Here is a 22,667-nt window from a genome sequence, read left to right on the forward strand (position 1 = left end):
CGCCCCTGCCCGGCAGCAGCACACTCTGTTCCAGTAACAAGAAGCCGAAAGCACCAGCCTGAAGATGACGAGTGAGACCTCGTCGAAACGTCGCCTAGACACCCCAACTCTTACACGGGAAGACACCCGAAGACACCAAAACCTGCATTCCTGTACCCGTGAAAATCTACGAAAGCAAATATATATATATATATATATATATCCCTGCTCCCCATTCATCATATACAAATATCAGAGTGGTTTACAAGTCGCCATCCCCCACAACAAAAAATACCATCCAAACATCACAGAATAATCTTTAAAATGACTGGCTTATCTTAAGAAAGTTTAAAGAACTGAAGTGAATCAGCCAACTCTTCAGGGTTAGCAGAGAGGGAGAGCCCCCACTCCCAAGTCCCAGTCTTCTAGGAAAAGGAATAAAGTCTTTAATGATGCAATCAGGATCTTGCAGACTGAAGACCCATTGTGCTATCATCTGCCAGTAAACCAATCAGTTCCCTCTAACTGCTCCCCTTATTTGCATGCCCGAACATTCTAAATAGCCATCTCACGCAACCATAGAATTGTAGTGCTAGAAGGGACCCTGAAGGTCATCCAGTCCAACCCCCACACAATGCGGGGCTCATTTGTCCTGCGTGGGTTTTGAACCCACGACCCTGCAATTCAAAGCCACACGCTCTGCTGACTGAGCCATCTAGCCCCACCACAGCTCTGCAGCTGTCGTCCCAAACCCTATCTAAAGAGTCACTGTGGAGGAAAAGCAAACTCTGCCATTTGAAGTTCTCTTGCATTTGCACAAAGCTGGCATTTTCGAGTCCACGGCTTTTCGACTCTACTGAGCCGGCATTTTGCTCGGGACCCCCAGGGCGGAAGGCCCCATCCAGCACTGCAGCGCAGCCGCGGGGTGTTTTGCGGCCCTCTGAGTTATCTGAGTGGAATGCTTCGGAGCCGAACATATGGGGGCGGGAGGCAATTTTCTTTTTCATGCTCCGATGGCTCAAAACCAGCTTGAGCGAAGGCAGACCCTGACGCCTGCAGTGGGGGTGCGGGAAGCTATATCCATCTTACTTCAAAGCTGGCAGCCAGCAGAAATGGCATCAGGAGAGAGAGAGAGAGAGAGAGAGAGAGAGAGAGAGAGAGGAGAAAAGATTTAGCTGGGGAAAGTTAGAAAGCAGCTAGTGGGGCAACTAAAGGGTTTACTTGCGGGCATCCGGCTATGAGAATAGGATGCTGGGATAGATCAGTAGTGTGGGGTCAGTCAACTAGAGGGACTAAGCTAGTGCCTCAAAATGTTCCCAGCAAATTAAAGTTTTAAAGGCTGGTGCCTCCGTCCCAAAGTCCAGGAATACAGTGGTACCTCGGGTTACAGATGTTTCAGGTAATAGACGCTTCAGGTTACAGAGTCCGCTAACCCAGAAATAGTACCTCGGGTTAAGAACTTTGCTTCAGGATGAGAACAGAAATCGTGCGGCGGCAGCGGGAGGCCCCATTAGCTAAAGTGGTACCTCAGGTTAAGAACAGTTTCAAGTTAAGAATGGTCCTCCAGAACGAATTAAGTTCTTAACCCGAGGTACCACTGTACTCTGTGTATTCCTTGCCAAAGCCCTCAATACTCCATGCCCCTTCCAACTCTACAGTTCTATTATCTATATCTATTTATTTATCTATCTATCTGTTGGCTTTTGCTGCCCAACTCCCCAAGTGTCTGAGCCCCTAAGTTCATGATCAGTCAGAGAAGAATGAAGGCAGGATCTAGGGAAAGCAAGGCCAGTCTTTATTTTTATGTTGAAACAGAGTGCTGGATTTCTCAGTGCTGTATGTACATATAAGCTAAACAAGCTATAGCTTAGGGCCCCACTCTCTTGCGGGCCCCCCAAAAATTAAAGGGGGGGAAACTGGGTGAACATTCTCAAAATATAAGATAAAAAACAAATAAAATCAAACCTACATACAGCAAGAGCGTTTTGTATTGTGTAGGCTCCTATTTGTTATGTGCAAATGGCTTTAGATACCTATTAGTACTACTACTAATAATAATAATAATAATTTATTATTTATACCCCGCCCATCTGGCTGAGTTTCCCCAGCCACTCTAGGCGGCTCCCAATCAAGTGTTAAAAACAGTACAGCGTTAAATATTAAAAACTTCCCTGAACAGGGCTGCCTTAAGATGTCTTCTAAATGTCAGGTAGTTGTTTACCTTTTTGACATCTGATGGGAGGGCGTTCCACAGGGCGGGCACCACTACCGAGAAGGCCCTCTGGTAGCCTCACTTCTCACAATGAGGGAACCGCCAGAAATTTATTAGGTCCATAAATTACCATATAGCATATATTCAATACAAAAACAGCAACAATTTGTTGTTGACAAAGGACAGGTGGACATATAAAGGGCCCCATTTCCTTCAGCAGCTTAGGGCCTCATCAAACCTAAATCCGGCCCTGCTTCCACGCCTTTCAAGAAGGTAAGAAAGACCCAGAACAAAGTGTGCAGGAACTTTTAAAGACTTTTGACATTGCCCAACCCCTTAGCCAAAGACCACCTTAAAAGCATCACACATACATCACAGAAAGAGGCGGTCCACCACAGAAATTTGAGAGTGTGGCCGTCTGCCAAGATCCCTGATAATGTTTTGCTGATTGCATTACCTGGGCAGCCTGGCCATTCTTCTGAGATGGTAAATACTGTAGTTCTTGGATCCAAGTTACAGGCACACCCTATTCATACACAAATATGCCCTTCAAACGAGGGTTGCCATATTTCAAAAAGTGAAAATCCAGACACAAAAGTTGTTTGGGGGTTTTGTTTGTTTGTTTGTTTTGCAAAGTTGTGGAGCTTCCGACATGGGCTGCCATACGCCTGGGTTTTCCTGGACATTTTTACCGGTTTTCAGAAATTCCACCCAGACTCTATTTTTGACAGACAAATCCTAGATATGTCTGGGAAATCTCAGACGTACGGCAGATAGGATTTGTAAGTGAAAATAACTACTGGGAAAGGTTTCTCCAGGACATCTCCTTCTGCAGAGGAAATATTTAGAGTACCGTATTTTTTCGTCTATAAGACACCCCCCTGTATAAGACGCCCCTATTTTGGGGCAACTACCAATCACCTGTCTACCCTCGGCATTATCCGTGTATAAGATTCCCCCTAATTTTTGACATTATTATTGTATAAAACTAGTATTATACAAGGAAAAATATGGTAATTAGAGAAGCCAAGATGGCATTGGGAGTTATTTGGTGTGCTAAAATAATGTGAAGTTTTCTCAGGGAATATTTCTCATATATATATATATATATAGAGAGAGAGAGAGAGTGTGTCATACCTCGGGTTACAGATGCTTCAAGTTGCCGTTTTTGGGTTACGGACACGCTGAAACCCGGAAGTACCGGAAAGGGTTATTTTCGGGTTTCGGCGCTTTGCGCATGCACAGACGCACCAAACCGCAACCCGCATATGCGCAGATGTGGCACCGCGGGTTGCGAACGCTGCAGGTTGCAAACGTGCCTCCCACATGGATCACGTTCGCAACCTGAGTGTCCACTGAATATATACACACACACACACAATATATATATATGCACATTTCATTCATATATAAGTGCACTCGCAAACCACCCAGATCCAACCCAACATGGCTAACTCCCAGTCTCTATTTGGTATTTTTTAAAACCAACCCCCTCCCCCACAAAATCACCATCGCTGGCTGCAGATCCCTCCCTCCTTCCCCTGCCTGCTGTTTTCTAGTTTATCTCTTCTTTAGCACAAGCCTTCAATGCAGTAATCCCCACCAGGTAGGTTTTGAAGCTCCACAATTCCTTGATATCTCGGCTCCAGGAGGGGGCCTGCCACTGACGGTGTTGCCAATACATGGTCTCCCTCCCAAAAAGGAGCGGCGGCGTTTGTTTTTTTCCAAAAGCAAAAGCGGTAAAAGGTGCTTGTTAAAAGTTAATTGATCCCACACACACACCCCGTTAAAAAAAGGGGGGGAGAAAGGAGCTTAGAAGACAGGCTGCGAGATGAATATAATAGCCAAATCAAAATCCCCACTGATGTCACCAGCGTGAAAATCATGAGAACTTGACGACGTTTATTTTACTTCCTTTCATTTAATTTGAAGGGCGAGTGGTGCATTCTTTGACGCTGTTGTTTCAATAGGTTCCCCCTGCTTCGCCTTCCACTCTTCCTGCCTTAGCGCTTTCGAATGGATAATTCCTTCTTTGGAAGATAAAACTCAAAATGAATTTTAATACACACTGCAACTGTCTGTGCAGTGACAGTTCTAGGGGTACAGGAGATGTCCGGGTTTTATTTCCTGAGGAGTTAGGGTTAGGGAGATGCATTTTAAATAAAAGGACACATTCTACTCATGTAAAAACACGCTGATTCCCGGACCGTCCACAGGCTGGATTTAGAAGGCAATTGGGCCCGATCCGGGCCCCGGGCCTTAGTTTGCCTACCCATGTTCTAACGTTTTGTTAGAATCTCCTTCTGTGTCTTTAGAATCCGTTGGTTCGGGTCTTCACCTCTGGAGCAGCAGAGAACAAACTTGCTCCATCTTCCATGGGACAGCTCTTCAGATATTTGATGATGCCTATCATATCCCCTTTCAGTCTTCCCTTCTCCTGGCTAAACATACTTAACTCCCTCAAACATCCCTCATAAGGCTTAGTTTCCAGACCCTTGATCACCTTGGCTGTCGATACCCATCTTAAAACAGCAAACCACTCCCTCAATCAGTCCTGTTTGGCAACACAAAGGAAATATAAGAACTTCTCTTTTCCTCTCCTTCCATCTCAGCTGGAGGTGTTGTGTGTGTGTGTGTGAACAGGAGGGGAGGGAATCTGCGATTGCTTGATTGATACTATGCTCAGGGATCCGTAGTCTCTGATGTAATTACACTTATGGGTTTTGTGTGATAAGAAGATTAATCAGCCCATTACACCAGAGCTGTTTACCTATAGATGAAAGTAATTGAACAGAGCAGTCATACGTTGCCTGCCGACGCTTTGCATAGCTACCTGCAAGCCTGTTTGCTGCCTCCTGCCTCATTTTAGAAAGAGAAAGAGAGAGGTGTCAGGCCTTAAGCCTCTTTGGAACCAGCACTTTGGAAGTCCTCCCTCTTACCCCAGATTTGAAGAGATGCTCTAGGTGGGGGCCTCATCCTTTGTGTGCAAAGAGATCCACGCTTCAGTCATTGAAACCTGCAGAGGATTCTACTGCTGAAGTTGTCAGACAGGTTTCTTTGTAAGGCAAGGGCCATCGCAATGCGCTCTACGTGGGGCTACCTTTGAAGGTGACCCAGAAACTGCAACCAATCCAGAATGCGGCAGCTAGACTGGTGACTAGGAGCGGCCGCCGAGACCACATAACACTGGTCCTGAAAGACCTACATTGGCTCCCAGTACGTTTCCCAGCACAATTCAAAGTGTTGGTGCTGACCTTTAAAGCCCTAAACAGCCTCGGTCCAGTATATCTGAAGGAGCGTCTCCACCCCCATTGTTCTACCCGGACACTGAGGTCCAGCTCCGAGGGCCTTCTGGCAGTTCCCTCGCTGCGAGAAGCCAAGTTACAGGGAACCAGGCAGGGGGTCTTCTCAGTAGTGGTGCCCTCCCTGTGGAATGCCCTCCCACCAGATGTCAAAGAGAACAACAACTACCAGACTTTTAGACAACATCTGAAGGCAGCCCTGTTTAGGGAAGCTTTTAATGTTTGATGCATTACTGTATTTTAATATTGTGTTGGAAGCTGCCCAGAGTGGCTGGGGAAACCCAGCCAGATGGGCGGGGTATAAATAGTAAATTATTATTATTATTATTATTATTATTATTATTATTATTATTATTATTATTGCTGGTCACTTAAGTGTCCTCATCAACATCCCTAAAGAATGATCCAGGTTGCAAGAGTTTCCTCCAGGCTAATAGGTGCTTTTTCTCCATCCCACTCCCTCCCACCTTGTAGCTAGGTAGGAGTACAATAGCTGGAGTGGTGTGTTTGAGCAAAGCTAGAAACAGACTGGAAGCCAGATACACAGAGGCTTGCTTGCTCTGTGCTGGGTCCAAAGCTGCGACAAATAGAGAAGCAAGATCTGTAGGGCCGACAATGCTGTGAGTCCCTCCATCTCATGCTCAGGTTGTAAAAGGTAAAGGTAAAGGGACCCCTGACCATTAGGTCCAGTCGTGGCCGACTCTGGGGTTGCAGCACTCATCTCGCTTTATTGGCCAAGGGAGCCAGCGTACAGCTTCCGGGTCATGTGGCCAGCATGACTAAGCCGCTTCTGGCGAAGCAGAGCAGCGCACGGGAAACCTTCCCGCCGGAGCGGTACCTATTTATCTACTTGCACTTTGACGTGCTTTCGAACTGCTAGGTTGGCAGGAGCAGGGACTGAACGACGGGAGCTCACCCTGTCGCTGGGATTCGAACCGCCGACCTTCTGATCGGCAAGTTCTAGGCTCTGTGGTTTAAGCCACAGCGACACCTGCATCCCGTGCTCAGGTTGTACATATGTGTAAATAAAACCATGCATGCTAAAGGCACCACATATTCCGCTGACCTTCATTCCAAGGAAACTGAACCTGGATAGGCGCCAGGAACCCCGGATTCTCTCGCCGTTCGAAGATTGGCATGGCTTGTGACACTGCCATTTCTGGATTTCCCATGATTATCATAAAGCTAGGTGTAGCAAGTATAAAGCATGGATTGCATGCAGCTCTAGGAAGTAACAAATGCAAAGGAGAATTATTAATTATTAAATTAGAAGGCATTGGGATTAATTTATGTGTTGCTGTGTTCCCGCTGCAAAGTGTATTTGTGCATCTCCTGTATAGATTTTACAAGGAGGCAATTTGAGAGTTTGCATCAATTCTAATTTTAGGATTATTATTTTTTAATGAAATTAGAGTTCTTTAAATGGTTTTACATACCGCGTAAAGAACTTAAAAGTGTATATTTCTAGTGAATGCAATAGTATATAGATACAGGTGATAGGTTTGATGGAATCGTAGAATTGTACAGTTGGAAGGGACCATGAGAGTTATCTAGTCTGCCCCCTGCAATGAAGGAATAGACGATAGATAGATAGATAGATAGATAGATAGATAGATAGATAGATAGATAGACAGACAGACAGACAGACAGAGAGACAGACAGATATAGATGATAGATAGCAAATTTTATTTTATTTTATTATGACTGGGACTGTCACCCCACTCAATCCACTTGCCAACCCTACCTACTTTGCCAACCTCCCCCCCCCCGCAACCACCCCTTCCTCCCTTTCCACCTCACCAAAGCCCCCTCCCTGCACACATGGGCAACCTAAGCTAAGATTCCTTCCAGACATGCAACCCCACTAGGAGATAAATAGCTCTAAGTCCTCCTGAGAACAGGGAGGAGAGCATGGGCAGCTTGAGGGTTTAGCTTCCCATTCCTTCTAACCAAGATGTTGGACAGCCTCAGGCCTGGGGGCCAAATGCCTTTCTGCCTGGCCCTTGGAATTATCCACAGGCCACACCCCTTTCTAAGCCACACCCCTTTTCCCTAGGGCACACCCCTCCCTGGCCCTATGCTTTCGCCTAGCCAGAATGCGTCCTTGAACTCTGATCGTGCCTTTTGCTTGCTGAGATGGAGAAGGGTGTATAGCAACAAGCCTACTGTACAGGGCAAAATCTACATTAATTGCTCCACTCATTCCCCCACTCCCAAGCCTGCCTGCCACTGACATGTGGCCCCTGGAAGATGGCCCAGGTGGGAATGTAGTCATTGGGCTGAAAAAGATCCCTTTCCCACCACGCTAACCCAGCCTGTGCTTTAAATACCCGCCTTCCCAGAGAAAGTATTGAAAAGACACCTTACATGCTATAAATATTGTGACAAGGGTGTTCAGTACCAGACGTATTACCTACTGTGGTTGGAATATGTTCCAGAAAATGCAAAGTGGGGATGACAGAATCTGATCTAGGATGGTTTTAGCTGCAGCGCAGCTGATTTCTCTGGCCCAGTGATGGTGTAAATCATGCCGTGATCCCCCTCTCAAAGAGAGGCTGGTTGTGTAAACTATGGGAATGATTGCAGCCTGTTTTAAATCAAGGTTTGATAGTAACCAGCTGTATACGTTTCAAAACAAGCATTTATTTCACTCCGGAGAGATCATCATGGGCAGGCGTACCGTTTGGAAAACATGCTGGTGACGAGCAGGGAAATATTTTGCCGTGATGTAATGGAATGTGCTTTTACTTTTAAAATTTCAATTAAGTCTCGCTGCTTTCAAAGGCTCCCATCAGCAATCCGGCTTCTTGGTTCGGATCCGCAGCTGTTGGGTCTGCCAACCAAGTTAAGGCCCTTCACTGTGCTTAGGCCCCACCTGCAATGTACATTTAAAGCAGTTTCGTATCACTTCAAATATCCCCAAAGAATTCTGGGAAGTGTAGTTTTTTATGGGGGCTGGGAGTTTCGAGGAGAGACCCTTAGTCGCCTTCATTTGAGCAGCAATTCGCAGGGGGGTTGTGAGGAAAGAAATGTCTTCAGCAGGTGTCTGAATGATAGCAGGGTTGCCTCAGTTCAGAGGGGATGATTTCATAGGGAGGGTGCCACAGCAGAGAAGGCCCTGCCCCTGGTTGCTTTGAGGTGGGCTTTTCAGGCTGTGGCAAAACAACGGGCACCTCATTCGCTGTCCTCAGTGACCAGGCTGACCAATAGGAAAGAAGATCCTCCAGGTAGCTGAGTCCTCTGTCTTCTGTGCTCCCTCCATTGTGAAAGGCTCTTTTTTTTTTTAAAGGAATGGATTGTGTTGCATTATGCACTGCAGATGGCATGGTAGATAGCGAAGTGTTAAGCTCAGCCTCTATTGTACAAGGTGGGCCTGGGAGAGAATACACAGAGCAGGAAGAGGGAACAATTACTGGAGGAGGATCCCATTCCAAGTAATTTATATCTCGGGCGACTTGACACTGATTGCAATTCAAGCTATTTTCTTTAGAGCTCGATGTTCCTGCCATCGCCTCGTTCCGGCAGCCTTGCAAAGACTCGTTTCATCACGTTCTGTCCATAAAGCTTTTCCTCCCGTCTTATCTCTGCACAATAAACCCAGAGTCCAAGGGGAGGTGATAAGCGACAAAAACCTTTCAAAAAGGAAAAAAAAGGAGAGGAAAATCTCAGGGGTGCGTGAGAGCGAAACCATATGAAACACTCTGCTGTGACACCTGATCATTTTATGAATCCGACAAGCCTCCCCGGTGAATGAGTGCTTGAGGAGAGTCGCAGACGCTTGTTATGAGCCATCCAATCTATGCACGGAGGAAGGGAAATGAGCTCAACTTTATTTTCCCCCCTAAAGTCAGTGATTAGGTGCTATAATTAAGAAAGCATTGTGCCTGATTTCTAATCTTCCTCCCTGTTTAAAATTTAATTGATTTCCCTCCCGATTGAATCCATCTGCATCCATCTTTATAAGGCCCTGGGTTCTGAGTTTGGAATGAGGCAGTGTCGGAAAGAACTGCTCTCGATTTGCTCAAGGTAAGACGTGGAACTGTCCCAGGCAGGGGCGGGGCTACCGCCCGCAGGGGCGGGGTGAGCATCCCGGGGGGGCGGGGCAGCAATTCCCCCCCCTCAGGGATGACACCTGGGGTAGACCACACCCACTGCACACACACGCTTCCTCTGCCAGTGGTCCCATTTAGGGGATTTTATTATTTTTCAGCATTCTAACAGGCTCCCTCCTGCCAACCTAGCAGTTTGAAAGCATGTCATGTGCAAGTAGATAAATAGGGACCGCTCCGGCGGGAAGGTAAACGGCATTTCTGTGTGCTGCTCTGGTTCCGGGTCATGTGGCCAGCATGACTAAGCCGCTTCAGGCGAACCAGAGCAGCGCACGGAAACGCCGTTTACCTTCCCGCCAGAAGGGAAGGTACCTTCCCGTTTACCTATTTATCTACTTGCACTTTGATCTGCTTTCGAACTGCTAGGTTGTCAGGAGCACGGACTGAGCAACAGGAGCTCACCCCGTTGCGAGGATTCAAACCACCGACCTTCTGATCGGCAAGTTCTAGGCTCTGTGGTTTAACCCACAGCGCCACCCGCGTCCCTTAAACAAAGTTACTTGATAGTATCCTACCCTCCAACATTTCTCCGATGAAAATAGGGACGTCCTATTCAATGGTGATTATGATAATTGTTTTCTTATTTATACCCCACCCATCTGACTGGGTCACCCCAGCCACTCTGTGAGGTTTCCAACATATATAAACACATAATAAAACATTAAACATTAAAAAAGAAACTTCACTATGCAAGGCTGCCTTCAGATGTCTTCTAAAGGTTGTATAGTTACTTATCTCCTTGGCTTGGGGGTGCCCTCCAACATTTCTCCAGTGAAAATAGGGACATTGTGGGATCAAACCAGAAACTGAGATGGCTTCTGTAAATCCAGGACTGTCCCTGGAAAACAGGGACACTTGGTGGGTCTAGAGAAATTTCCCTTGAACTTCATAGGGCTTTCTCTGAGTAGGAAGGCCTAGGATTGCACTGTGAACAAGCCTTGTGTACAGAGCATACATGCCGAAGGAGAAAATCACCTTGACTGTTTAACCTGTGTAGATAACATTGTGGTTACAGGCAGAGCCAACACCATTAAAACACTTTTGATTTTTTTTATGTATATAAAAATGCTTTTCGGTAATTTAACCATCCTAAATATATCCACGAGCAGGTATTGAATCTTTGCTGAGAAATTTTCACCTAGCCTTGTCATATTCCCGTTCATGAAAGCATGGAAAGTCTGCTTTGCATATTATGCAAATTGCAATGCAAATTTTTGCTCTGATTCTGAGTGGGAAGTGAACTGATTTGAGTTTTTTTTAAAAAAAACCGCAAAAAGTAAAAACGCAAGAAGTTGATGGAGCACTGGGTTTCTGTATCGCAACACAACGCCGAGCTAGACTGACCTTTGCTATGACCTGACGTGCCCTTTGCGGAGGGTATCTTGGAATGAAAATCCAAACCAGAAAGTGATCAGAGTTAAGTGTTTTAGCAATTATTCCTATAGCAGCAGTTTCAGGCACTGTTTGACAGCACTGAGGCTCCAGCTCTGCATTGTTATTTCTGGAGCAACTCCCCCTATGAGGAAATGTTGATTCAGAGAATAGGCAAGTAAATGGATAAAATCAAAGAACTGTAGAGTTGGAAGTGATCCTGAAGATCATCTAGCCCAACCCCAGGTGTCCCATATGGGAATCAAGCCTGCAACCTTGGCGTTATCCGCACCATGCTCTAACCAACTGAGCTAAATAGAGAACCCCTTTCTCTCTCTCTCTGGACAGCCAATGTTGGAAGATTCAAGACAAAGAACAGAAAGTACTTCATGCGGCCTATAATTACTCTATGGAACTCACTTCCACAAGAGGCAGTGAGGAGCACCAACTTGGATAGCTTCAGAAAAGGATTAGATTCACAGAGGACAAGGCTATTGATGGCTACTTAGATGAGGCTGGATAGCTCAGTCAGTAGAGCATGAGACCCTTAATCCCAGGGTTCAAGCCCCACTTTGGATGAAAGATTTCTGCAATGCAGGGGGTTGGACTAGATGACCCTTGTGACCCCTTCCAACTAACTCTACATTTCTATGTATTTACTAACCATGATGGCTATTCTCTGTCTCCATGGTCTGAGGCACTAATGCTTGCGAATACCAGGTGCTGGAGACAGCATAAATGCTTTTAATGGTGAAAGCAAAGGTTCCTCAGCTTCCTGGCTGATCTAACCCTACTTTCCTTCCAGAAGTCTCTCCTATTTATCGACTCCTATGAGCCATATTTAGCCCAAGGCTCACATTTTAACTAATGCACCCTAATTGTTCATTAACCCAGGTCACCGGTTCCAGAAAACATTTCAAAATTGATTCCAAAAGACTTAGCTTCAAAAGGGGTTTTAGTTTTAAATGGGGCTTTCAGAGAAGGTCAGGCATCAATTAGCTGGAACGGAAGAACCTACAAACTTTGTTGATTACCAATAGATGTGACTGTATGATGTCAGCCCCTATGGAGAAAGCTTTGCGAAGAGTGACCTTGGATAGTTTCATAAACAGAAATGGGGAAAAGGGCAGGAGACCCAAACTGGTTAAATGAGGTTAAAGTTAAACTGGTTAAAGTTGAATGAGATGGTGTACCAGTTCCAGTTGGGACCCGGGCACAAGCCCAAAATCATCCACAAACACCACCTGTGGAGGTATCATGGGAACAAAAATGTCACTGGTTGATCCAGCTGACAGTGGGGCTTGATCCTGGGGCCCCACTGGTCCCACCTGGACAAAGTGTCTCCACTACTGCATGTAGCTTACCAAATGCCAGTCTGGTAGGAACCTGCCTTATGCATAGTCAGACCATTGGTTCAACTAGCGTGGGTGGTACTGTGGTCTAAACCACTGAGCATCTTGGGCTTGCCGATCAGAAGGTCAGCAGTTCGAATCCCACGACAGAGTGAGCTCCCGTTGCTCTGTCCCAGCTCCTGCCAACCTAGCAGTTCAAAAGCACGCCAGTGCAAGTAGATAAATAGGTACCACTGCAGAGGGAAGATAAACGGTGTTTCCATGCGCTCTGGTTTCCATCATGGTGTTCTGTTGTGCCAGAAGTGGTTTAGTCATGCTGGCCACATGACCCGGAAAGCTGTCTGTGGACAAACGTCGGCTCCCTCGGTCTGAAAGCGAGATGGGCACTGCAACCCCATAGTTGCCTTTGACTGGACTTAACCATCCAGGGGTCCTTTACCTTGTTACCCAACTAGCTCAGTGTTGCCCACATTGAAACCCTGGCAGTCAAACAAGAGTCTTTCCTTGCCATATCTGGAGATGTCAGAGTTTGAACCCAGGACCTACTGCATGTAGATTACATGCTCTGTCACCGAGTTACACAGCCTTTCTTAATGCAGAATTTTTGGTGGGCACAAGGAATGGGCACTATAACTGGCTTAAAACTGCAGACCTTCCAGAGGCACTATTTTACGGCATTGCACTTATTTGGGTGCATGCAAACTGCCTGAGCATTTATATGAATGCTGTGCATAATCTCTCTCACACTTGCACCCAGCAGTTCTGGGGTGGGGTGAGAGGAGACCAAAGCATCCTGCAAAGAACTTGAACCCGAGTTTGCATATTTCCCCTCCCCATCTATTTTCCTTTTGTGTTGATTCTTTCTAGATTGTATAAGCCTGATGGTGGGGACTTGTAGACTGCTCCAGCGGCTTTTGGGGGAGGCTGAAGGGCAGGAGAAGAAAGTAATACTTAAAGAAATAAGAGGAGAAAAGATGGCGCAGCTGTGTAAAACCTAACTGATATGCAGAGAGATGCAAACTATGATCTAAGCCAGAGGGTTTCAACCTTTTTGAGTCCACGGCTCCCTTGACCAACTCCATTCTTTCTGTGGCACATCTGTGGGGCTCAAGAGCCCAGTTATGCCACTCCTTGCCTGCAGAGCTCACAGCCTCTCACCCCTTTTCGAACACCCTCCCCTGTGGGGTGTTCCCTCAGCCTTCCCTCCTCTCCTTCTGGTCCTGCCCCACGCCCACCCCCACGCCCCAAAGAGAGGTGCCTCTTCACACTGCCCCACAGGGGCCTAGGAACTTGTCTGTCCATTCCCAACAGCTAGGGCTGGTGCCCGCTTGCTTGCTTGCTTACTCCGAGGCCCAGTGGCGTAGCGTGGGGGGTGCAGGGGGGGCCAGCCGCACCGGGCGCAACATCTGGGGGTTAGGGTTAGGGTGCGCAAATCCACGGGTTAGGAGGCGCAAATCCACGGGTTAGGGGGCGCAAATTACTTGCCTTGCCCCGGGTGCTGACAACCCACGCTATGCCACTGCCGAGGCCACCTCAACTTCTGGCATCCAGCACCCCCTGGCCAGCCCCAGAGGCACCATTCACCTATGGAGCTTGTAGCCAGGACTGCTGCAACACACAATTGTGCAAGGCTTTGGGAGGCAGAGACAGGAGAGGGCATCAAAGGAGGGAAGGAAAGAAAGAAAGACAGAGACCAGTGTTGCCTGCAGCACCCCTGACCATCATTCAAGGTGCCACGGCACACTGGTTGAAAACCACTGATCTAAGCAGAAACACAATGTGGATTGTGACCAAGTGGACCATGTGGCTCCTCAACTGGCTGCCCAGGTACACAATGAGGACTGGCAACTTGAAGTGCCTGCTCACTTTTCTTAGGCATCTTGACCTTGAAACTGGCCTTGGACCAGCCAGTCCACCCAAGAGAAGATGCCTCCAAAAAGAGGGCTGTCCCCCCAGTGAGGCAGGAGACTGGGGCACCCTACAACTCACATTCCGTGGGTTTCTTCTCCTTTATGAAGCTCGGTGGAAGACGCATGCATCAAAGCACGAGCTTCTCCTGCAGCTTCCTACTGGGTTTGATTATATGTTCCTCTGCCCTCCAATACGCCATGCCCCTTAACCAGCACATTCTCCAGAGGCTGCATTTTGAAATCTGCCATTCAGGCCGCAGAGCAATATTCTCCCCTTGATTAACTGCAAGTCACTCAAGCCGGGAAGATCATCTCGGAGGTCCCTCCCGCTGGCATTTCCAATTGATGTGTCTTTGTGATGGGAAGGTGTGCCAAAGGGCAATCATATCCCTCGCTGCTGCTCCTCTGCCTGTGAGGACAGGGACTTTGTGATTGTAAATTAAATGGGGGGAAGAGAATGAAAACAAGATCTTGCAGGCTCTCGTTGGACCAAGCGTGGCTTCTCGCTGCGCTAGCCAATCAATTGTGACTTTCGAGTCCTTCTTAATGCCTTGGGGCTTTCTAATAGGGATGGATGGCTCAGTCCTCTATGCGGCCCGTGCCAATTTTGCAGGTGTTCCTTCACAAAAGACCGCTCCATCCTGATCAGTCTATTTGTGGACCGCAGCAATTTCACAGGCGTTCATTCACAGACATCCGCTACATCTGCAACAGTCTCTTTGTAGCCCTTTCCTGAACCGCCTTATAAGCCTTATGGTGAGAAGGAGAAAAAATTGAAACTGCCTAGCAAACTCACTCAGGACCAGCACCGTCCCGCAGCAGAATGAAGCAACCCAATTCAGAGGGTACCATCTTCAAGAGCAGTGATGAGGTCACTTGTGTAATGCCCCTGTTCCACATGCAGAAAGTCCCAGGTTCAAGCCCCAGCAAAGATAGAGGTGCCCTACTTTGCGGCAAAAGTATTCCCTCTCCCCCCCTTTTTTCCCTTTGTTCAGCTGTCAGTCTGAAGAAGAGCTACGGGCAATGTGAAAGCTTGCTCACTCCTTGGTGAATTTCGATTGGTGTTTTTTTATTTCTGTTTTTGTGTCCCATCCCCCTCCCCCGGGAATATCTGTGTGGTGTTACTCTGGCTTTGGATGCGATACAGGCAGTGCACCATCTCTGCATGGAGAAAGGGGCAGCCCTCCCCAATGTACTTTTAACTCTACAGTTTTTCCCAGCATTTGCTAAATAGCATATTTGTTTCCTGGGTTAATTCATAGCTGGCCTTAGGACGACGTAGTGCTACAATTGTGGAGCAAGCTCTGAACTATTCCCCCAGGGGTGGAGAGCAATTATTGATGCAAATAATTGTTCCCCAATCCCATCAAAGTCTGCTTTTGCTTCAGCCCAATATTCTTTTTCATTGATTCCCGAAGCTCCCCTGAGCCCTAAAATACTAGTAATCTCTTTGGGCTGGATTCTTGCGGAGGCAGATAAATGGCTGTGTGCGAGTGCGTGTGCGCGTTTCCTCTTTGCAGACTTTCATGTTTGTGATGGGAAATGCATTTGCAATTTAATATGAACGATTATTCTAATCTTAAAGGAAAGGATTATCGCAGAACTCCCTGCAGGAAACTTAATCGAGGAGAATTGCCCAAAGACTGTCCTGGCTGGCAGGCTGAAAACCTGAACAGGGGCCCTCCATATGGAAAAAGAATGGAGTGCCCTGGGGTGGGTGAGATGGAAAACAGCATGGCTGGCTGGCTGGCTGGCTGGCTGGAACCCTAAAAAGGACCACTCTACACAGCAACCTTGGCATGGAAAAGGAATAGAGTGTCCTGGAAATAATGGAATGGAGCCTCCTGGAAAAGGGCATGGCTGGCTGGAAACCCTGAGCAGGGGTTTGCCTCACGCAGTAACATTTTTTGTCACAGGTCCAACTTGCAATTTTCCTGCTCCTCTTCATTCTCCAGACCTGGTGATGTCTGTTCCCAGCCCGCTCCCAACATCTGTGACTCACAGCATGGCATGTCACCCTGACAACCCAGCTTTCTCTTTGGGCTGCTTTCCTGCTTCCAGGAAAGCTATGCATGGCTGGGGCTCCCAGACTGTCATTAGTTGCCATATCGCAGCACAAAAGAACTGCTTGTTTGCTAAATGCTTCCTGACAAGACCACTGGCTTGTGCAAATCTGAAAGTGTGTCTCGGCTTCCCAGTACCCCAATCAATCTGCGGGGGTTGGCCACTCAATGCCTCCACCCCAAGCCCTCATTTCTTAACGGATGGCTTGATTTGGTTTAGCAGCTTTTCATCCCAGCTGCCAAACACAACTTTTCTGGGAGAGAAAGAGGTCTGGAAGCTGCAGTACAGGACCAGAAGGGGCAATGTGGCAAACGGATGTGCTAAAATTAAAATCTCAGGCAGCCATAGATTCTTAGACACCACCAGGGCACTCAGACAACTTCTGTACTATCTCTCCTCCCTGGATTCGACATCATTTGTCCTCCAGTTTGGTGCTTTAAAAATACAGTGGTACCTTGGGTTAAGAACTTAATTCGTTCTGGAGGTCCATTTTTAACTTGAAACTGTTCTTAACCTGAGGTACCACTTTAGCTAATGGGGCATCCCTCTACTGCCGCGCGATTTCTGTTCTCAGCAAAGTTCTTTACCCAAGGTACTATTTCTGGGTTAGCAGAGTCTGTAACCTGAAGCGTTTGTAACCTGAAGCACCATTGTAAATAAATGCATAGGTGAGCAGGAAAAATGCTATTGTGGTTTCCAGGCACTCCTGTACCTTTAGGTAAATGATTCCTTTTTGGAGGTTCCGCTAACTTTATGGCTTTTTAAGGAGTGCAGCTTCCCTTAAGTGCCTCAGGTCAAGTTCCTGTCCTGGAAGAGTGGGGTAACACCTGTGGAGGAAGCTCTGGGAATAGATGTGGAGCTGTAACAGTGTGTGTGTGTGTGTGTGTGTGTGTGTGTGTGTGTGTGTGTGTGTCTGCCTGCCTGTATGTCAGAGAGAGAAATACTCCTGTCACTGGAAAAGCTGAAAACGAATCTTCAAAACTGCACCCTCAACTACTGCTTTATTACTCCCCACTCTTATTTATTATTGAAACTCATTTGTTTTTGTTTTAAAAATTAATACTTTATTACTGATCTATTCAGTAAGTGGGATGCCTCTGTTCTGCCTTCTGTGATACTAAAGGGTTCTGAATGTATATCACAAGTACCCATGTGTCTTTTGGACTGCTTTGAATATACTTTAACCACCTCAAGCACTGTTTTTACAGAACAATCTCATGGAGACAGGAAGGGGGGAATCTGTAGCAAGAGAGTCACCAGATCCACAGCCCTGACAGTGCAGGCATGGGAAAATCTTTGGCCCTACAAATGTTGCTGGACTCAATCCCATCACCCCTGGTCATTCATGCTAACTGGGGCTCACGTGTGTTGGAGTCTGACCACATGGGCTAGATCAGTGTTTCCCAAACTTGAGTCTCTAGCTGTTTTTAGACTACTACTCCCATCATCCCTGACCATTGGTCCTGCTAGCTAGAGATGATGGGAGTTGTAGTCCAAAAACAGCTGAAGACCCAAGTTTGGAGAACACTGGGCTAGATGGACTGAGTGGTGGCGTGGCTTGGAGACCCACAAAGGATGTGAAAACGAATTCCAGACACTTCTAGGTCGGGTCAAAGACAAAGAAAATCAGGACCGTGGACAGTCAGGACCGTGGACAGCTCCCAGTGGCTCTGCTATCTCTGATGGCCCTTTGCTGCAACATCTTCCCACGCTCAGGTAGCAGGAGGCCCTGGGAGGTGTCCATGGTCCTGATCTGCTTTGCCTTGTCTTCGACCTGATCTGGACGAGCCTCTGGCATCCATTGCCACTTCCTTTGTGGGCACCGATCCCTAGCAGTACAGGTTAAAAAAGGTAAAGGGACCCCTGACCATTAGGTACAGTCGTGACCGACTCTGGGGTTGCAGCGCTCATCTCGCTTTATTGGCCGAGGGAGCCTGCGTACAGCTTCCGGGTCATGTGGCCAGCATGACTAAGCTGCTTCTGGTGAAACCAGAGCAGCACACGGAAACGCCGTTTACCTTCACGCCGGATCAGTACCTATTTTTCTACTTGCACTTTGACATGCTTTCAAACTGCTAGGTTGGCAGAAGCTGGGACTGAGCAACGGGAGCTCACCGCGTAGCGGGGATTTGAACCGCCGACCTTCTGATCGGCAAGTCCTAGGCTCTGTGGTTTAACCCACAGCGCCACCCACGTTCCAAACAGTACAGGTTAGGCAGATCCAAAGTAAATTGGTAACATATGGCAAGATGGCCGTGCTCTCTTGGTCCTGAGAGTTCTCTGCCCCATGGAGCTTGCAATAGAAGCCCCCCTGCCCCCTACACCTGTGAATGTTTCGCTGACAAGGTTCTTCTTCTCCCTCCTTCTTTTCCAGCACTGAGGCACTCAGCTGCCTGCCGCTTCCAACAGACAACAAGCACTCAGAGGAGCCATGCCAAACTCAAGAGACCTCTAGCACCAATGGCTGTGTGAGGTTGAAAGACAGCCAGGAGTACGCTAGGCACAAATCATGCAGGTAAGACTCAGGGCCTAAGGCCTCTCCAGATACGGCCCTCTGGGTCACTCCATCTGCCCCTCGGGACTCTCCACAAGCCACAATGCTTCTTCACAGCCCACACCTGCTTTGTACCTTCCTTGAGTGTTTTTTCCTGGCTGGGATGTGTCCTTGAAGTCTGATCGTGCCTCTTGCTTGCCTGGGTGGAGGAGAGAATGGGGCTTAGTGTCTGCGGAAACTAAGCCTCCTGTACAAAGGTAGAATTCACATTTGTTGTTGCCACTTAAGAACATAAGAAGAGCTTGCTGAACTAGGCCAAGGGCCCATCTATTCCAGCATCCTGTTCTCACAGTGGCCAACCAGATGCCCCAATGGGAAACCTGCAAGCCGGATATGAGCACAAGAACATCTATATATACAGTGGTGCCCCGCAAGACGAATGCCTCGCAAGACGGAAAACTTGCTAGACGAAAGAGTTTTCCGTTTTGGAGGTGCTTCGCAAAACAAATTTCCTATGGGCTTGCTTCGCAAGACGACAATGTCTTGCGAGTTCCTGCGGGGTTTTTTTTCTCCCCCCCCCCTTTTTCTAAGCCTCTAAGCCGCTTATCAGCTGATCCGATAAGCTGATAAGCCGCTAAAAGCCGCTAATAGCGCTAATCCTCTAATCTGTCAATGGGCTTGCTTCGCAAGACAAAAAAACCGCTAGACGAAGAGAATCACAGAACGGATTCTTTTCGTCTTGTGAGGCACCACTGTATATATATGAATAAAATGAATATATATATATATTCATTTTATAACGCAAATAAAGAACACAAACAAAAAAAAAAACAATACAAACAAATTCTTGTCATATCCTTATTTTTCTAAAGATTGTTAAGTGGGCTTCCCCAGGTCCCACCTATCTGATTTTCATTTTACTTCATCTTTAGCAGTTTACATATATCATAGTTTCTAACCATCTTTTTTTTTTAATCACACTTAAAATAACTTCACATTTTATCATTTACAAATAATACTATTTTAAAATACACTATCTTCTAACCCTACAGCCGATATCTACTTCCAAAGCTATTCAAAGATTTAAATATTAACGTATTTTTTCAAATATTCCTTAAACTTCTTCCACCGTCTCTTCTCTCTGGTCTCGGAGTCTCCCTGTCAGTTTGGCAAGTTCCATATAGTCCATCATCTTCATCTGCCATTCTTTGATAGTTGGTAAATCTTGTTTCTTCCCATTCTTCACTAGCAATATTCTCGCAGCTGTTATGGCATACAGAAAAAAAGTAACATCCTTTTTGGGGATTTCACCCCCAGAGCACAATAACATCTCTCCCCCTCCTGTGGCTTCCAGCAACTGGTATTCAAAAGCATTGCTGCCTCCGACTGTGGAAGCAGAGCAGAGCCTCCACCAAGCCTCAAAGCCATTGATAGCCATATCCTCCATGAATCTGTCTCATCCTTTTTTAAAGCCATGCAAGTTGGTGGCCATTGCTCCTTCCTGCGGGGGTGAGTTCCATAGGTTAACGATGTGCTGTGTGAATAAGTCCTTCTTTTTATCTGTCCTGGAACCTCCCAACGTTCTGACTCGTTGGCTGTCCATGAGTTCTAGCATTGCATCTTTGGCCTCTTCCCCTGCCCAACTCTGACATGTGGCTCCCCTGGCAGGTTGCTCAGAAAGGTATGTGATCTCAGGCTGACAAATGTTCCCCCCGATTTGCTGAAAACCACGCAGGAATCTACCAGCCTACCTTCTGTTTAACCTTTCCGTACAGCAGACAGGTTATTCAAGGACCCGTAGGAACTAGCTGCCCTGCGGTCAGTGCCCATCTCAGACCCTTTGAAATGGCTGGCACAAAAGGCTTTTAGAATAGTATTTGCATTTTTTTATTATTTTAGTTTAGCCTTGCTTGGTAATTAGACCCAGGGCTAGCAGCAAAGGAACACGCTTCCTTAAGTCATCCTTTGTTTTCCTGCTTTCTCTGAAATGCTTTCTGCCGCTTCTTCAATAAAACATGGCAAAGTAATGAGAGTTCTGCCTAAAGGGGACCCATTTGCACCCACGTGTTTTCCAAGAGGCTGGAGAGATGGCTCAGTTGCCGACTTCCTCGTGAAGGGCTTTACATCCAAGTCAAGAGAAAGCTGAATGCTTCAGCTTCCCCGCGGTGCAGTCTTTGCCGCAGTCTTTCAGAGCAGCCTGGTTTTTTAATTTTTATTTTAAGATTCTGCATTCCAAGACTGCCTGTCTCTCTTTCGGATATAATAAGCCCGGGTGGCAATTAAGAAGTAGTCCTTGCCATGCATTTAAGGCACTGCGTAGGCTTGGAGCTCATGTTTTCAGCACCTGAGTGCAACCACGTCGGGGAGTTTGAAGAGAGTAAAAATAGAGCCTAAATCACCATACTGCTTCAAGGCAAACCACCCTAAAGAGAGGCCCATAGAGCATGCAGCTTCCGGAATCCTTTGAGGGAAGCTGTGACTATTTAAAGTAGAATCACAGTGCTAATAATAATAATAATAATTTTTATAATTTATAGCCCACCCATCTGGCTGGGTTTCCCCAGCAACTCTGGGTGGCTTACAGCACATATAAAAACATAATAAAACATCAAACATTAAAAACTTCCCGATAAAAGGGCCGCCCATAATAAATGCATGGTGTCAATGTGGCCTTAGTCTCAGCGTTGCCCTTGTAGAACTCAGCAGGGAGGAGGATGGGGATCACAGTAGAATTAGTTGGCTGTGGCTGTCATTGGCTCTGGCGCCACCTACTGTTGGACTCCCTGCCTTCCACCCTGTCTCTGGGGACAGTCGTGGAGACCACTCCCACCTCTGCTCCTGCTTCCACTGTCTGAAGACTAAAGTCTTTCTAATGGATAAAGGAGGATGAAAAAGAGAGTGAGCGCCTTTCCCTCTGCCCCCATCCTTTGTGGCTTCTTTCTGCTATCGACCAACCTTTGCTCTTTGTCATTTTGAAGGTGGGGGGGAAATGAAGCCTGCGGCGAAGCGGATGTTGTTTAAAAGGGCCCTATTTGCCAAACTGTCCCCGGAATTGAAGCACGTAACTGTTTTGCTTCCAACTGCAGCAGGAAGGTGGGAGGTGGGGCTGCTACAGATGCCCAGATTTCGAGCTTACCGCTGCATCGGCCTGAAGTGCATTGTAGTTGCTTTTCTTAATTAGACTTAGATTGCAATCAGTGAGGTGCAATTAAATCCGCATCAGCTTTAGGAGGCCTCCAAGACGAGACGAAACGCCCAAACCCTCACCAAATAAAGATGAGAGGTGGGCATGAAGTGAGCACATAAAGCCCTTAACAATTTGGAACCAGTTTACCTGTGAGATCGCCTTCCTCCGTAAGTTAGGTTAGATGGAGGAGACACAACTCTAATTATGGAAAGGCGGCACGTTCTTGAATAACAAACATACACTGAGAGAGAGTTCATTGTCTGTGCCAAGCCTGGTTCCTGGAGAGTGACAATTAAGTTTTGCTGGTAAACGCAAAGATTAGAATGCTGCTCTTTTCTGTGGATGTCATAGAATCATAAAATTGTAGAATTTGAAGGGACCACGAGGGTCATCTCGTCCAACCCCCTGCAATGCAGGAATCTTTTGCCCAATGTGGGGATCAAACCCACGACCCTGAGCTTAAGAGTCTCATGCTCTACCAGCTGAGCTATTCAGGGTGTTACTTATTCATTCCAGGTAATGTTGTTAGATGGGAGGCTGTTCCAGGGTCACAGATAGTTCGTAAGGGGATATATTTCATTTTAAGCTTACGCCAGCCACACAGATGCCACGAGCCATAGAAATAAACCACACAAAAGGCACAAACTTGAACCCATTGTTATCTGTCGGAATTAAAACACTGGAGAA

General features: G+C 47.0%; 1 protein-coding gene across 1 annotated transcript in view; it reads left to right on the forward strand.

Moving 5' to 3' along the window:
• SRRM4 (serine/arginine repetitive matrix 4) overlaps nt 1-22,667 on the forward strand; it is a 123,360-nt gene that overhangs the window by 54,807 nt on the left and 45,886 nt on the right. Inside the window, exon 2 of the mRNA XM_083478680.1 lies at nt 18,674-18,814. Coding sequence (XP_083334806.1) covers nt 18,674-18,814 — 141 coding nt within the window. The remainder of the gene's footprint in view (nt 1-18,673; nt 18,815-22,667) is intronic.

This window comes from Podarcis liolepis (genome assembly GCF_965112155.1).
Source record: "Podarcis liolepis genome assembly, chromosome: 15".
Lineage (NCBI taxonomy): Eukaryota > Metazoa > Chordata > Lepidosauria > Squamata > Lacertidae > Podarcis > Podarcis liolepis.